This window comes from Theobroma cacao, chromosome 6 (genome assembly GCF_053813885.1).
Source record: "Theobroma cacao isolate CCN51 chromosome 6, ASM5381388v1, whole genome shotgun sequence".
Classification (NCBI taxonomy): Eukaryota; Viridiplantae; Streptophyta; class Magnoliopsida; order Malvales; family Malvaceae; genus Theobroma; species Theobroma cacao.
The window spans coordinates 25,315,518-25,331,308 of NC_142644.1; the positions used below are offsets into that span (position 1 = coordinate 25,315,518).

General features: G+C 35.4%; 1 protein-coding gene across 2 annotated transcripts in view; it reads left to right on the forward strand.

The window, feature by feature from the left end:
* Positions 1 to 406: 406 nt before the first annotated feature.
* The window catches only part of LOC18596189 (midasin-like protein), a 34,520-nt gene continuing 19,135 nt past the window's right edge, over positions 407 to 15,791 (forward strand). For both annotated transcript variants that reach the window (XM_018123059.2, XM_088807627.1), the window contains exons 1-28: positions 407 to 920; positions 1,431 to 1,747; positions 2,320 to 2,404; positions 2,858 to 3,132; positions 3,227 to 3,430; positions 3,586 to 3,755; positions 4,719 to 4,828; positions 4,938 to 5,057; positions 5,640 to 5,715; positions 6,485 to 6,607; positions 6,686 to 6,785; positions 6,862 to 6,958; positions 7,070 to 7,204; positions 7,292 to 7,348; positions 7,428 to 7,604; positions 7,734 to 7,859; positions 7,941 to 9,698; positions 10,563 to 10,603; positions 10,691 to 10,886; positions 10,971 to 11,075; positions 11,172 to 11,477; positions 11,731 to 11,924; positions 12,004 to 12,058; positions 12,595 to 12,739; positions 13,749 to 13,822; positions 14,862 to 15,006; positions 15,464 to 15,562; positions 15,645 to 15,745. In XM_018123059.2, coding sequence (XP_017978548.1) covers positions 816 to 920; positions 1,431 to 1,747; positions 2,320 to 2,404; positions 2,858 to 3,132; positions 3,227 to 3,430; positions 3,586 to 3,755; positions 4,719 to 4,828; positions 4,938 to 5,057; positions 5,640 to 5,715; positions 6,485 to 6,607; positions 6,686 to 6,785; positions 6,862 to 6,958; positions 7,070 to 7,204; positions 7,292 to 7,348; positions 7,428 to 7,604; positions 7,734 to 7,859; positions 7,941 to 9,698; positions 10,563 to 10,603; positions 10,691 to 10,886; positions 10,971 to 11,075; positions 11,172 to 11,477; positions 11,731 to 11,924; positions 12,004 to 12,058; positions 12,595 to 12,739; positions 13,749 to 13,822; positions 14,862 to 15,006; positions 15,464 to 15,562; positions 15,645 to 15,745 — 5,496 coding nt within the window. In that variant the 5' untranslated portion in view covers positions 407 to 815. The remainder of the gene's footprint in view (positions 921 to 1,430; positions 1,748 to 2,319; positions 2,405 to 2,857; positions 3,133 to 3,226; positions 3,431 to 3,585; positions 3,756 to 4,718; positions 4,829 to 4,937; positions 5,058 to 5,639; positions 5,716 to 6,484; positions 6,608 to 6,685; positions 6,786 to 6,861; positions 6,959 to 7,069; positions 7,205 to 7,291; positions 7,349 to 7,427; positions 7,605 to 7,733; positions 7,860 to 7,940; positions 9,699 to 10,562; positions 10,604 to 10,690; positions 10,887 to 10,970; positions 11,076 to 11,171; positions 11,478 to 11,730; positions 11,925 to 12,003; positions 12,059 to 12,594; positions 12,740 to 13,748; positions 13,823 to 14,861; positions 15,007 to 15,463; positions 15,563 to 15,644; positions 15,746 to 15,791) is intronic.

Genomic DNA, 15,791 nt, shown 5'->3' on the forward strand with positions numbered 1-15,791 from the left:
AGATCGCTTTAAACAACTAATAAAGAATATGATTATTAAAAATAATTTATATAATAATTTAAAAATATTTTTTTCATGTTTGATATTTCGATTCATTCAATCACAAAATTTACCCATGAAAAACTGAATTAATAAATTAATATATAAAAAAATTGAACTTAAAAAATCCAAATAACAAAAAAAAATCGATTATTCAGAAAATTGTGCTTGGGCTTACAGCATTAATCCAAAAAGGTTAACATTGGGCTTCCAAAATTAAATTCCAGTTTTTGTTTTTAAGAGATGACGTCGTAGTAGTTGTCTGTTGTAGCCCAGCTCAGCACAGAGGATCCAGATACCCATGCCAGCTAAGCCAAGCGGCCGACTTACTACTTATACCGCTGGGAGCAAATGTACAAACGAACCAAAAAAAAAAAAGGGAACGTATTTAAGGAAACGGCGCCTTCATTTTGAAAAACCCTAAACCCTAAGGAGTAGAAAGAATTTAAAGAAGGGTAAGAAAGACAGAGCGAAGCAAGAAAGTGAACCAAAAACTGACAGAGAATTCAAAAGACTCTGAACCCCAGAAACAAGAAGGCTAATCTTTTCAGTGTATTTACGTACAATTTTGATCTGACCCTTTTTTGGATAACTTTTTTTTGATGTGATTTTGCAGATTAAAAACGCATAAAAAAGTGGAGTACTGTCCTGGTTGTGTGTGTGTGTATATATATATTTATATATATTGTATTTTGTTTTTAGGGTTTTTTTTGGATAAAGAAGCAACTCTTTTTTATAATTAACATAAAGTATAGTTCATTTCCTTTTGGGGGGACATGGCGATGGACGGGAGTTTTAGTCTTGAATTGTCACTCCAGTGGTTTTTTGCTCGTTGCCCTAAGGTTGGGCGTGGTCCGCGGTTCGAGTTGCTTGCGAAAAAGGTATTTCTTAAAACCCTTTCCTCGTGGTTTTGCATTTGTTTGTTTGTTATATTGTTGGGACTTCAGAGATAGTCAAGAAGGGGAAGAGAGAAATGGGAGGCAAAGAAAGTACTAAAAGTTTTTAGAAATTTTGCTTTTAATGAGAGTTAGTTATCGAGTGCTAATGTTGAGTCCATTAACTTATTATAAACCAAAATTTTTTCCTTTCATTATTTTTTCCACATTGCTTTTATTTTTTGTTCCTATTTGTTGATGGAAGACAGAGGGATTTATATTTCTCACGACTCATATTAGTTGTTTGATTGATTAGAGAAGGAAAAGATGAAAAATATGTTGTCATTAATTTCTTTGGAAGGACATTTTAGTCATTTATATTTTCAATCTTTCCATTTAATGCTTTTTGGCTTCAAGTTTCTCAAATTATGAGGTTTTTTTATTAGTGTTATTGTAATTTCTAGTAGTTTGGTTTAAATTTTAACTACTTTGCCATTTTGAATTGGGTTTTGACAGGGACACCTAGTGACTGAGGAAGAAGTGGTGAGTTCTGTGGCAGAGCTCCTTCTGCACCCTAAATATACAATTCCATTGATAGGGTGTTTTCGCCCAATAGCACAAAAAATAGTGGACAAAGCTGTGACGTTGCTTCTGCTTGTGCAAAATTTGAGGTCAAATTCAGATAATAATATAACTGAATCAGGATATTTTGATGATGACGAAGTTATTAATCTTATTGAGTTCCATATTCAACATGAGAAGGGTTTGGATCTTCATGAGCTTGCTTGCCTAGCCTTCTGCCGTGCCATTGATTTGGCTCCTTTTTTGTTGGGGTAAATTTATGTTTTTATTCTTTGTTTTTAAACCTGTTGATAAGATAGCTTGCTGCATGCAACAATTAGTAACTGTATCTAATGGAGCCTTCTGTTTTTACACTAGCTGAAGACAATTACCTTGCTTTTTCTTTCTAAGTTTTAGCTAATTCTGAAGAGTACGCCCTATTCTATACCAGTTCACCTAGTCAAGTTCTGAATGCCACTGATGATGAACAAATTTTACAGTTTTATACTTATAATTGGATGAGCTTACCAGAGTATGAAAGCATTGCTTATCCTTTTGCTACTTCCTTTCATTGAAGGTGGTAATGCAATAATATGAAAGCAAATATCTTGTTTAAGTTTCTTGTTAGGAGAAGGCTGTTTTGTGGAATGCCTGAAGATTTTAACGGCTGATTGCTGGAAACTTTTGGCTATGTATCATTTTAGAAAGTCTGCTAGGGCATCTGGATTTATTTTCGTTCATGCATGCTTCTAGTGACTGCTGTCTGAGTTTTAATGCAATATTCATCATTATAGGATTTGTGGTAATATTTGAAATTAAGTTAATTTTTTTTACTCTGGACCAGGTCTGTTTTAAATTACTTCAAATTTGCTCCTCCTCCTTTTGAACGCATTTTGATGAAAGGAAGTGTTTTTGAGTTATCTGGCAAGGTATATATGGTCCTTGCTCATTTCTCATGTCAGAATCAGAATTGCTTTTCTGTCTTTCAATATATCTAGCTAAGTTATCTTGCAAATACAACTTGATGGTTGGATGCCTGACAACTTCGCGTGATTGTAAATGCATAATCAAAATTGTTGAACTGGGATATAAGGGCATTGTTCAGAATTGTCTTTTGGTTAGTATCATGGTCTAATATGTTGTTCTGTCTGTGTTATATATACATCCATATTACATGGTGAATCTGCTGAAGGGTGGGTGTCTCTTAAAGTTAATTCTAAATAATGTGGTCTATAGTAGTATGTAGTAAACAAATAATTGCAGTACGGCACCCTAATAAATAATAAATTTTTTCATGGTTTTCTTAGATCATACTAGAAGTTGACTATTTTGTTCTGCTTCCTTTTCACGATTAAGTTTGTCTTTTTCTTTTTGTAAATCAGGTTATAACTTATTACTTGCATGTTGTAAGGACATCCTATCGCCTTCTGGTTATGGAAACCGAGTTTTTCTCTAAATATTGGGATTGGTCATGTTTCTTGGACCTTGTAAAGAAGGTTGTAATTCTTGATCAAGGCAGTGATGTGAAGTTTGAGAAGGATATCGCAGACATAAGATGGTGTGCTATACAAATACTATCCGTTATCTTGAAAATGAATGACAGAGCAACTTCGAAGTTTGGTGTTGGGGCTGAAGAAGCACATTCATGTTTATTGCGGTTTGTTTAGCTTTATAACAAATTATTTAGACCAGATAAAGCTTTACATAGTTTATAACTTTTTCGTTCAATCTTGTTTCAATCTTTCTTCCAGATGGGAGGAGTTCTGTCAAGATATAGCTGTGGAGAAGGCTGGTGCATATATTCGAACCTTTGAACACATTAGCTCGGATTCTGAAAAGGGAGAACTTTGTTTCAGTCAAGATAACTGCCTACAATCTTTTGGCCGTTGTTCTTTTACATCATCACAGTTTCATGAAACTGAGCCACCTTTAAGAAGTCGGAAGCTTGTAGAATGGTATGTGATGTTGGCTTAAAATCATTGAAGATTTTCCCTTGGATTAAAAAAGGAAGTCTCTATTTTTTTTTTGCCAGTGATGTTCAGCTCATTAATGTTGGTGGTGGCAGTCATTCTAGTTTTTAGTGTTTTACTTATTTCATTTTGTGATTCAGGGATGATAAATCAGCCGGAAATCCATTTGTCATGACTTCTTCATTAAAGAGAAGTTTTGAGAGGGTTCTTTTGGCAGTCAGTCAAAAATGGCCTGTTCTTCTGTATGGCCCTGCCGGTGCTGGGAAATCTGCCCTTATTAGGAAGATGGCCCGTGATTGTGGGAACCAAGGTATTCTATGTTTTTTAAGACATTCCTTTATTAGTTTATTCTTATGCGTATTTATAATCTTAGAAACACAGATGGTTTGCTAGAAGCTAAGAGAATACCAACCATTTAGTCCCTTTCAGAGAATACATATTTATATTTCTTTTGTTCTGCTGTGAACAAGGCTAGTAACATGGAAAAGTAATGGTCTAAATTGTGATAATTTGATATCTTTTTTTGTAGAAGCATTCAATTATCTTGGATGATATTTAGGTAGAGTTTTTTATGTTCTGTAGTTTTCCCAATAAATGACGCTGTGTTTAAGATTGCTGAATCAGCATTTGCTAATCTTAACAGCATTGTCAAGGTGGGTTCATTCTAAGTCAGTTTATCTAGACATGTATTGTGATTTTATTGGGGATGTGGAGAATCTAGCAGTTGCTTAAAGGAACTTCATTTAGGTTTTTGTCAAGGTAATTATAACAGTCAAACTCTAGGTTAGTGTGGCTTCACATAGTCCCATTAGGATCATAATTGTTGCTGGAACTTTAATGAATTTGTTCTTCATTAGTGAGAGGGCTTTTGTGCTTACATCGATTTCTACTAATCATAATCCTGCAAGGACTATAGATGCTAGAACTCATAAACTATAAGTAAAACAAACTGTTAAACCTAATAGATCTCCAGAAATTTCAAAAAAATTCTGGAGATCTTGAATTTCTATATTGAATTTAGCACTTACACTGCCTATAAGTCAAACACAATTGCTAGTTCCTAATGTAAAGAACTGTGGAAACTAATGGTCCCATAATGGTCTAATATCAAGCAGAGATCCTTATTCTTTGGGCAACTTATTTTAATCTTAAATTTTCTTGACGATTTTGTGATCTGTGTCATTGTCTCTCTGTCTCTCTTTCATGTGTTCTTGCTCATTTTAAGTCTTGCTTATTTTTTTCTACTAATTTCATGGCTTGCTTGTATATGTAGTACTTTCTATTCACATGGACGATCAAATTGACGGAAAAACATTGATTGGGAGTTATGTTTGTACTGAGCAACCTGGTGAATTCAGGTGGCAGCCTGGATCACTTACCCAGGTTTGTTTTCCTTTGAATTAGATTCTATTCCTCTTCTTACTTTGGCTTCTAGTTTTTGGGTCCTGCTTATTTTTTATACTTTTAAAGTTAAAATTCCCTTTCCCTACAGGCTGTTGTGAATGGTTTTTGGGTTGTATTTGAAGATATTGACAAAGCACCATCAGATGTGCTATCTATGATATTACCTTTGCTGGAAGGTTCAAGTTTATTTGTAACTGGTTTTGGGGAGGTATGCAACTCTCTATTCTAAAAATTCACCAGGAAATTAGTGGTGTTCCTGTATGATAATGTTGTAGTTGCATGGATAGGAAGTTCTTTTTTAACTTTCTTTTTAGTTTCTTTTAGGTTGTTTGCCTCCTTGGATGCACTTGGTCAGTTATATGCTTGTTAACCCTGGCCTTGATTGGGCTGTTTGCTATTTTGACTTCTGTTCTTTGTTATTAAACTGGGGGTTTTTTGTAAACTTATGTTTATGAGAATACGCAGAGGCTTAATAATATCAGGCTTTAATAGGATTCCTTATATGTTATATGCATGTTGGTGCTGGCCTGAGTCCAAATCGGGTTTTCTCTGCAGCTTTGTGTCCTATTGAAAAAAGTGTTGTTCTTTTCTTTTTTAAATAAATTTCTTTGACAATGAGGCTGTTTCATTACCAACTTTTGAGTTTTTGGGAAAGAGCTTCTTTTAACTTACCTTGTTTACATTAATGGCACATGTTGTGACAGACAAAGAAAACAAGATAGAGAAAATGGCTTAATTCCTCAATATTTTGTGTTTTGAGAAACTAACAAAGCATCTGGGGCTTGTGCAGGAAATTAGGGTGGCAGAAAGCTTCCGTTTGTTTTCAACTATTTCTACATTCAAAAGTGATATATCTCATGGAATAGGTCTGTGACTCAATTCTCATTCTCCATATAACTTAAAGATTGTTGGTTTCATTTTTCGTGCCTAGTTTACCATTTAATTTTCTGACTTTAATTTTATATGCCTTATCTGTTTATGGGTTTGTTGCTGTGAAAATGAATTCTGCCTTCTGCTGGAGTGTTGCTCTTATGTATTTGTTGGCTACTTTTTACAAGTTTTCCTGAGTGTACCTTTTGTTTACTTCAACTAAGTTCTTTGTAGGTGAGCTTATTTTCTGAAAAGTTCTTTCTGGTTTGATCTTAGTTGCCAAAAACCTCAATAACTATGGTCATAGTCAAAGGATATCCATTGCTATTTAATCCTTTTGAAACCAGCTCTTTGATCATATTTTAGAATCGGCTGTTAGAAACAAATAGGAAAGTCGCAAGATCTATCAAAGCTTGTCCAGAAATTTTTGGAACAACTCAGGTTATTATAGAACACGACTTCCATAATTCTTTACATTAGCACAGACTTAGAAATCTGAAAAACATGAGCCTTTTCAGATCAATTTGGTGTATGTTTGATCAGATGCCAAAGTGCAAATGAATGTGGGATGTTTACTCTCTTTTAATGTGGTTATGCATAAAACTTCAACCTGTGACACTTATGCCTTGGCTGCCTTCTTGTTGATTAGATATTTCTCCTGTCAAGATTTCCTTGGAATTACTTGTCTGTACTATATATTTTACAGACTGTTAAGGTTCATATATTTGTTAGTAATGGCTTCTATTGTAATTATTTTGGTGGTAGGTGCGAATTTGAATGGAGTGCTGTGGAGGAAAGTGATGATCGAGCCACCAAGTAGTCAAGACTTACAAAAGATAGTAAGAGCATGGTATCCAAGTTTGGAGCCTCTTGTTGAAAAGCTATTAGGTAGGTCAAATCACACGTCATGAAGCTCTGATCTTAGACTACATTATCCTTTTCTTACTGATCACGTTTTCACTTCAGAAACTTTTGAAGGGGTTAACTCCATCTCTGTTCACCAAGTTGTGGGCTTTCAGCCTGGAAACTCTGTTTCCTTAAGTTCACCCAGCAAGTTCTCATCAAGGTAAAAGCTGGTGTTAAAGATTTGATATTTGGTGATAGGTGCAACTAGATTTGACTTCTCTGGCTTGTGATGACAGGGATCTACTTAAGTGGTGCAAGAGAATTGCTGGACTGCATTTTGTTTCTACGCTTGATGTTTTGACATCTTTTGAGTGTTTTTGTATATATCAGGAGGTAGTTATAGCACGTGTATCTTGTTTCCTTGGTATTTTTAATGTTGCTTCTGAGTTTTCTAATTGCTGTACTTGCATGTATTCTTAGTGAGTTACTGTTTCATTCTCTTAGGCTGTGGATGTTTTTGCTTGCTTCTCAACATCTGTTGGAAATCGGTTGACTATAATGAAAGACATTGCAAAGAAGTGGGGTGTTTCAATTTCTCAGGCAGAAACCTTGTATCCTAATGATGAACCAATAATTCAGGTGGCATTTATTTTAGATTGTTGGGAGTTATATTGTATATAATTTACGAGATGAAAATTTGTTTCTCATATTGGAAACTTATTGCAGGATTTGCTGTCAGAACTTAGGATTGGACGAGTCACGCTTCAACGAGCTGAAGCAACTGTTAGTAGCAAGCATTTTGAATTGTATTAATTTAGCTTAGGCTGTTATTAGCTTTTTATTGATATTGTGATTCTTGCAGTTATACGATGAAAAGAGACCTTTTGTTAAGATTCATAGTTCTTTGCATGTACTTGAGAGAATAGCTTGCTCTGTTAAGTACAATGAGCCTGTTCTCTTGGTTGGTGAAACTGGCACTGGGAAGACTACTCTTGTGCAGAATCTGGCCATGAGGCTGGGTCAGAAACTTACTGTTTTGGTATGATGGTTGAGTCTATTTCTCTCTCTTCCACACACACACACACATGCACATGCATGTGCGCATGCATGGGGGTGTGAGTGTTTAGCTCTTATACATAGTGCACTCATATGAGTGTTTTTGTTGCAGAACTTAAGCCAGCAAAGTGATGTTGCCGATCTATTAGGGGGATTTAAGCCTATGGATGCACAGTCTATTTGCATTCCCTTATATAATGAGTTTAAGTTTCTTTTCTCGAAGGCATTTTCTATGAAGGTAGTCTTAATTTTAGTATTTTGTTTTCTTTTGTTGTCGTTTAGGTTGTGTAAATAACTTTTGTTTGCTTCTTATATGTAGGATAATCATGGATTATTTGCTCGTTTACAAGAGCTCTTGTGCAGTAAGAATTGGGAGAAGTTGCTTCGTAAACTTAAAAATGGTGTTAATTTATTCAGAAAGTTAGTGGAAGAAGAGAGGTCAGGGTCTGCCAGAAAACGGAAGAAACCTTTAGATGTAGAAAAGAAAGTTAAAGCATGGGAGGAACTTTCTGCGAGACTTGAAACTGCTCGCAGGCAGATTGCCTCTACTGGAATGGTATTTTCCTTTGTAGAAGGTGTCTTTGTGACTGCACTCAGAAATGGTCAGTGGATTTTGCTTGATGAGATGAATTTGGCACCTCCTGAGATTTTGCAGAGAGTTATTGGTGTTCTTGAGGGGGAGAATGGGTCACTTTGTTTGGCTGAAAGGGGTGATGTCAGTAACATAAATAGGCATCCTAATTTTCGTGTATTTGCCTGCATGAATCCCGCAACTGATGCTGGGAAGCGGGATTTGCCGTATGCTTTACGGAGTAGATTTACAGAATATTTTGTTGATGATATATTGGATGACCATGATTTGGACATATTTATTCAAAAATTTTTGGGTGACAGTGGATCAAATAGTGAACTAGTAGAAAAAATTAGGCGTTTTTATAAAATAGCCAAAAAGGATTCTGAGGAAAGGCTGCAAGATGGGGCTAATCAAAAACCACAATACAGTTTAAGGTCTCTGTATAGAGCACTAGAATTTACAAGGAAGGCAGAACGAAAATTTGGGTTTCAGAATGCTATTTATGATGGTTTCTGTATGTTTTTTGTTAGTTTATTAGATAGGCCCAGTGCAAAGAAAATGAAGCAAAGGATTTTGCAGAATCTGATAGAAAAGAAACCTTTACATGTACCTTTTCATCATTATTTATTGGTTAAAGAAGACTCCAGCTCTGATGAATTCTTAAAGAACTATGTCCTGACTAAGAGTGTTAAGAAGCATCTTAGAAACTTGTCACGTGCTGTTTTCATAAAAAGATATCCTGTCCTTTTACAGGGTCCAACTTCTAGTGGGAAGACCAGCCTTGTCCAGTATCTTGCTACAATCACTGGTCATGAATTTGTGAGGATAAATAATCATGAACACACTGATCTGCAAGAGTATTTAGGTTCTTACATAGTTAATGCCCATGGGAAGCTTGTATTTCAGGAGGGTGTGTTGGTTAAAGCTGTTCGAAATGGTTATTGGATTGTTCTGGATGAGCTAAATTTGGCTCCAACTGATGTCTTAGAAGCGCTAAACCGATTGCTTGATGACAACAGGGAGCTCTTTGTGCCTGAACTGTGTGAAACAATTCGGGCACATCCAGATTTTATGCTTTTTGCTACTCAAAATCCGCCTACTTTCTATGGTGGGCGAAAAATGCTTTCTCGAGCATTTCGCAACCGATTTGTGGAGATTCATGTTGATGAAATTCCAGAAGATGAATTGAGCACAATCTTAAAGCAAAGGTGTCAAATACCCGAAAGCTATGCCAAGAAAATGGTTGAGGTTATGAAGGAGTTACAGCTGCACCGCCAGAGTAGCAAAGTATTTGCTGGAAAACATGGATTTATAACTCCAAGGGACTTGTTTCGTTGGGCTGATCGCTTCAGAATTTCTGGGATATCTTATGAAGATTTGGCTAGAGATGGTTATCACCTTTTGGCTGAGAGGCTACGTGTTGAGGATGAGAAACATGTAGTTCAAGAAGTTTTGGAGAGACATCTCCGAGTCAAACTTGTCAAAGATGACTTATATAAGCCGGTGTGTTGTCTACTATATCTGGATGTTTGTATAATGCTTGATGGTTGTTATTTATCTTTTGCATTGCTGTTTTTGCGCTCTTTGGTTCTGGTGGCTTTAGCATGTGGGCACTACATTTGATGTTGATGCATGATGGGTGCAGGCTTTGCACTTCTATGTGCATTCTATCTATCAATTTGAGAAGATTTGCTGTTTTTTTAAATTTTGCAGATTTTTGCATGCAGTTGTTGTCTACGTGTGTTAGGTTCCTAATTTTATCTAAAGATTGCAAGCTTTTAAGCAATGTGACTCCATCTGTTTCTTATAGGCAGCTCCAGCAATCTCTGTAGGGCTGAACATTGCCTCCCTTGCTGTTAAATTTTTAGTATTTTTGTTTAATTTTTTGATTTTTGCTGAAAGTTATGGTTTTCTGTCTTTCGAGACATCTACCAGGAATCATTTCAACTTGATCCAATAAATCCTGGTTTTTGGATGATGGTAATTCATTGCTAAAATGTAATAATATTGTGTAATGCACGTTGTCTGGCTTTAATCACTAGATCTCAAGGACAAACAAGGTTAATTCTTGCTAATTACAAGTATAAATGTTACCGTACCTCAGTAGGCATGTTTCTTTACAGCATCTGTGAGATCTTTATGGTTGTAGACCTTTTCTTGTTATCTAATCTCTGTCTCTATCATTACCTCTGGTCTCTTGTTTTATTTGCAGTAAGTTAAAGAATATTGTTAAACTTGCTCCATTTCGTTTAATGTTTGTGAGTAGCTTAGTAGTAAGCTGGACTGGGTTGATAATGTTTTCAATGTTTAGCATTTTAACCAATTCTAGAATCTGAAACACATTTTGCTATCCTTTTTTTTTTGCAGGAGTTGCTTGGAGAGGACCCTGTTCCAGAGAGTCTTGGAAAGTAAGAATTTGTAGACCTGTTTTGTATTATCTTGGTTTTGCTAGATTATTTTAAATTTCATTTTACTCATAATCTCATTCATTGCAGTGTGATCTTAACTAAAAGCATGAGAAGATTGTACTTTCTTGTCAGACGTTGCTATAAGTTTCGTGAGCCGGTGCTTCTTGTTGGTGAAACAGGTGGTGGGAAGACTACTGTTTGCCAGTTGCTGAGTATTGCCTTGGGGTTAAATTTACACATTTTGAATTGTCACCAGTACACTGAAACATCTGATTTTCTTGGGGTTCGTTTGCTTTTCTCTCACTGGCTGTTGTTACTCTCTGAAAGTTAAATGCCCTTCAAAATTGTCTAATGAAATGTTTAACAGGGTTTCTACCCAATTCGCGATAGATCGAGGTTGTCGTCAGAATACAAATGTGTGATTGAACGATTGAAGCTGTTGACGGCCCATATTGACTTCCCTCAAGACTTGGTTAGTATGTTTTGGTTAAAATAGTCTATTGATATCTTGGCTTATTTCTGCTTCATGTAAGATAACAACAAGTGTCTTAAATATGTTTGGTTGCAGGATATTTTTTCAGATATTTGTCATGCTTCCTCAACCCTTGACCAGCTGGATGTAGTTATCAATAAGTACAGACAAGGCCTTCTTTCAACTCCTGATTTCACATTGCAAGATATAGATACTATAGAGGAGGTGAGGCAGGAGCTTGTTCTGCTTCACAATGAGTGGCAGAAGATTTTTACATGGCAAGATGGGCCTCTTGTGCAATCTATGAAGGCTGGTGATTTATTTCTTGTTGATGAAATTTCCTTGGCTGATGATAGCGTGCTGGAAAGGTTGAACAGTGTCTTGGAGCCAGAAAGAAAACTGGTAGGTAATTCTTGTTTGAGGATTTTGGTCTTCGTAGTGCATTTCAACTTAGCTAGTAAAAGACTGTAGATTATATTATATCTTGATGCTGCATGACAAATTTATGCTGTTGGACCCAGCTGATATTAGGATATTAGGCAGTTTATTTCTCAATATCAGATTATATATTGTTCTTTCACCTGTTTGCTAGGGGCATCTTGTTCTTTTGTTGCCATTGCTCCCCATTTACCTGGTTTTAATATTTTGTATGCAGTCTTTGGCTGAGAAAGGAGGAGATGTTCTAGAGAAAGTTACTGCTCATGAAAATTTTTTAGTTCTTGCAACAATGAATCCTGGTGGTGATTATGGTAAAAAGGAATTATCACCTGCTCTTCGTAATCGGTTTACTGAAATATGGGTTCCATCTGTTGGTGATTTGAACGAGCTTAGGAATATTGCATTGTATAGGTATGCAAGTTGTCAAGAAAAGTTGTTGACTAAGGTCATTGAGTCTTTTCCTTTAAATAACATTTTTGTTATATTGCAGACTATCCCGCCTTGAACTCTCTTACATTGTTAATCCTATGGTAAACTTCTACGAGGTATGCTCTGATCCAATTCCTACTTGTTGGCTCCTAACCATACCTCTAAATCAGTATACGATGAATTGAATTTGCAAGATCAAAGTATCTTTCCATGTTTTTAGTCATAAAGTTCCTGGTGATTTTCTCTGTGAATTATTATAATGCTCAAAAATCTCCTTTTTAATTAATTTCACACCCATCCAACTTCTTATAATACTATCACTTGCGAATTTGCTGATGTTTTTCTACGAGGTGTGGCTGGCTCGCTACTTATCATGCATTTTTTTCAGTTTTTCTTCTAGTAGTTATGAAATTAGTCTACTTTGTTTTTAAGTTCCTCTTTTTCCTTGTTCTATTCTTTTTATGCTCGTTCTTTTTTTTTTCTTGTGAGACTTATGGTTGTAGTATTTTAACCCATGGAAGTGGTGTCTTTTTTTTTTTTCCGTTTTTAATCATCTTGTTGATGATATATCAATAAACATTTTCAGGGTGTTTGATATGGTGTTGAAACAGTCTAATTTACTGAAATATAATTCATTTCTTGTTCCTTCCAGTGGTTTAATCAATTGCAAATTGGGAGGTTCCTCACTGTCAGAGATCTTCTGTCTTGGATTGCATTTGTTAACGTGTCTAAATTAGATCCAGAGCATTCGTTCCTTCATGGTGCCTTCCTTGTTCTGCTTGACGGACTGAGTTTAGGTATTCCCTTACAATATTGTGTTATTTGTTGTAATTCCTCTACTATGGAATGTTTCTGACACTAACATTTTTCCATATTACCACTTTGACTTTTGTTTTTGGTACTTTCAATAACACATGTTTGTAATATCAGTGAAATATTTTCTCATTTTGATAATGCATTTATGGCTTTAATTTTCTTCTCATTTTTTATTTCCTTCCCTGTATATTACAGCTATTTTTGTTAAATTGCTGATGATTAAAGCTATCACTTTACGGGGATGAACTTTGCTTTGTTTTATGTTTGGGATGCCATCTATTAATGCCTTAGGTGGCTGCCAACCATTGTTTCCTTAGGATCTCACCATTAACATGGGTTTATCTGTATTTGTGCACTTTTCTTCTACTTCCTCCTGCTAACAAATTTTAAATAATTGGCAAAAGTGTGGTGAAAGCATCAAAGATTTTGGAAAGAGCATAATCTGTGAATAGGTATTCAACTAGAACTTAGAAGCAATGGATCAACATGTTTTTTATTAAAATTCAGGTAGTTGCCTCCATCAAAAAAAGAAAAAAGAAGAATGATAGCCTTGTCAAACATCAAATTTGTAGAGCGGACATCATATATTTACTTTAACTATGGAAACCCCTAGGTGATGGCTGTTGTATGTATATAAGGTGTAGACATCATGCTTTAACTTTAAATATGGAGACACCTATGTGATAGCTGCTGTAATATCAAATGGTATAGACAGGTGTTGCACTACATGAAACAGATGCATAGAATATGACATGAATATCATGATAGTATTGGCATGTCCAACTCTACAGAAAAATGCTTTTTGGAGTTAGAACTGAGAGACTAGCGTTCATAGTCAATATTCACTTGTTTTAACATTTGTTTGCTGATTTCTTGTAGTTTTTGTTTCTTTACAATTTGTTGATGATGTTATGTTCTCTTGTATGCTATCAAGCAGCCTTGTCGTTGTTTTTGTCCCTCATTGCGTTCCTCTTTATTTGTGTTTTTCAGGGACTGGTCTTTCTAAAAAAGATTGTGGAGATTTAAGGGAAAGATGCTTGTCTTTTCTTTTAGAACTGCTACAGGTAATATTGGTCTTTATGCTTCTTGCCATTGTTTCTTGTAGTTAAAGGAATGCCAATGTTTTGTGTGTGAGTGTGTTTGCAGATAGTTCAGTAGCGCAACTACCAATGGCCGTGGCTTGGCATTGGCACAACTAAGTTAATTCACCTTGGTATTAAAGTTGATTAGATGAACTGAAACTCAGGCATCTTTACTTCATAACTTTTCTTTAATAGTTAATACAAGTATTCACTGGATTTTGCTATCATTTCTCCTTTTGTTCATAATTTTTTCAGAGCTGTTAGTTTGAACCATTGCAAGAGAAATGAATTAGGTACTACAGCATCTATAATGATTGAAAGGACAGATGCAGGGCAGCTTTGGGGAAATCTGCTTACTAGGTTTTATAGTTGGGGCTAGAAATTAAATATTGAGGGGTTTATGGCAATGATAGGAATGTGGTTTGATTGAATTGAGATTTAATGCCAGTTGAAGACTGCAATTCGTGGGAAAGGGTGCTTGAAACAATAGAACTACAATAAAGCTGACGATTAGTGTGTTCCTTTGTATGAAGTATTTGGAAGTGCTCTCATGGTAAAGAGAGAAAGTACAAGGTGAAGAAAATAGAAGAAATAATCAATCACAAATTCTGCAAGAATTCTCTATGATTCAGATCTTCATTAAAAATAAACTCTTCCCAAGAAGAAGAAAAGAAATACTTTCTCTTGTTGTACTTAAAGTACCAACAAAGTTTAATGGAAGCATTGCATCTATTATAGAAGTTGTGTCTGCATGGTAAAGGGAAGTAGGGAACTGTGAAACAGATGTTTGTTCTGATTTTTTTAACACTCTTCCTGTCAAATTGAAGCCAATATCATTCACCGATAGTTTGTTACATTTAGAAGCAACTATGCATTCAATAATATATGTTATATTTCTTGCTTTGCTTTTTGAGATGCATTGGTTGCTCAAAAGTGATTGTTTAGTGTTTGGTTTGATTCATTTGCTTTTGTTATCCTAGTTACTAAGTGATTATTGGTTCTTAATTTTTTGGTTCTGCAGGTGGACAGTACAAATTTGTTGTACTCAAAACTTTCAAAAATGGAGAATTATGGTTGGGGTGATCTTGAAACACCTGTAGAGATTAACACTGACAGCACGCTATGTGACAATGTCTTTAGTATTGATCCGTTTTACATTGAGAAAGGTGATTATTTTATTCAACGTAAATAATGCAGTGTTTTTCTAATATCACAAAAGCTTTTACTTGTAATTTGTTGTTGTAGAGGCTTTTATTTAATTGTGGAAGTTCTCTTTCAGACTGAGAATGAGTTCTATGATCTTGTGGCAGTTTTAAATATACTTGTTTTAAGTGTCAGTTTAGGAAACTAAGGTTAGCAATAAAAAAAAATTGGTTTAGGTTTGGAGATAAAACCGCAGTATGATAGACAAGAGTAATCTAGTCAAGTTGTGGTTTTCTTAGGCTTCTTTTCTTCCATGACTTGAGTTCAACTCTGTAATAGCATGGCAATTAGAGACTGGAGAAGGAAAAAATCTTAAAACCGTTTCCCGGATCTTCTTATTGAGCCATGTAACAAACTATTTTACTTTAACGGGCCATTTCCTAATATGTAAGGGCTTACATAACTTGCTTGGCTCTCTAGGTTCTGAAAAGAGTGAGGCAGGTGGATTTGAGTTTTTGGCACCAACTACACGGAAAAATGCTTTACGAGTGTTGCGAGCCATGCAGCTTTCAAAGCCTGGTATGTCTCTATCAGCTGTATGTTAGTTTGCATCCCCTGGTATCTTCTTACTTATCTGTTGAAATTCTGCTACACTTTCCAGTTTTATTGGAAGGTAGTCCAGGTGTTGGGAAAACAAGTTTGATAATTGCATTAGGAAAATTTTCGGGACATAGAGTAGTGCGCATAAATTTATCTGAGCAGGTTGGCAATTTTCATTCTATTAAGTTTCAAACTTTTTTCAATTCTT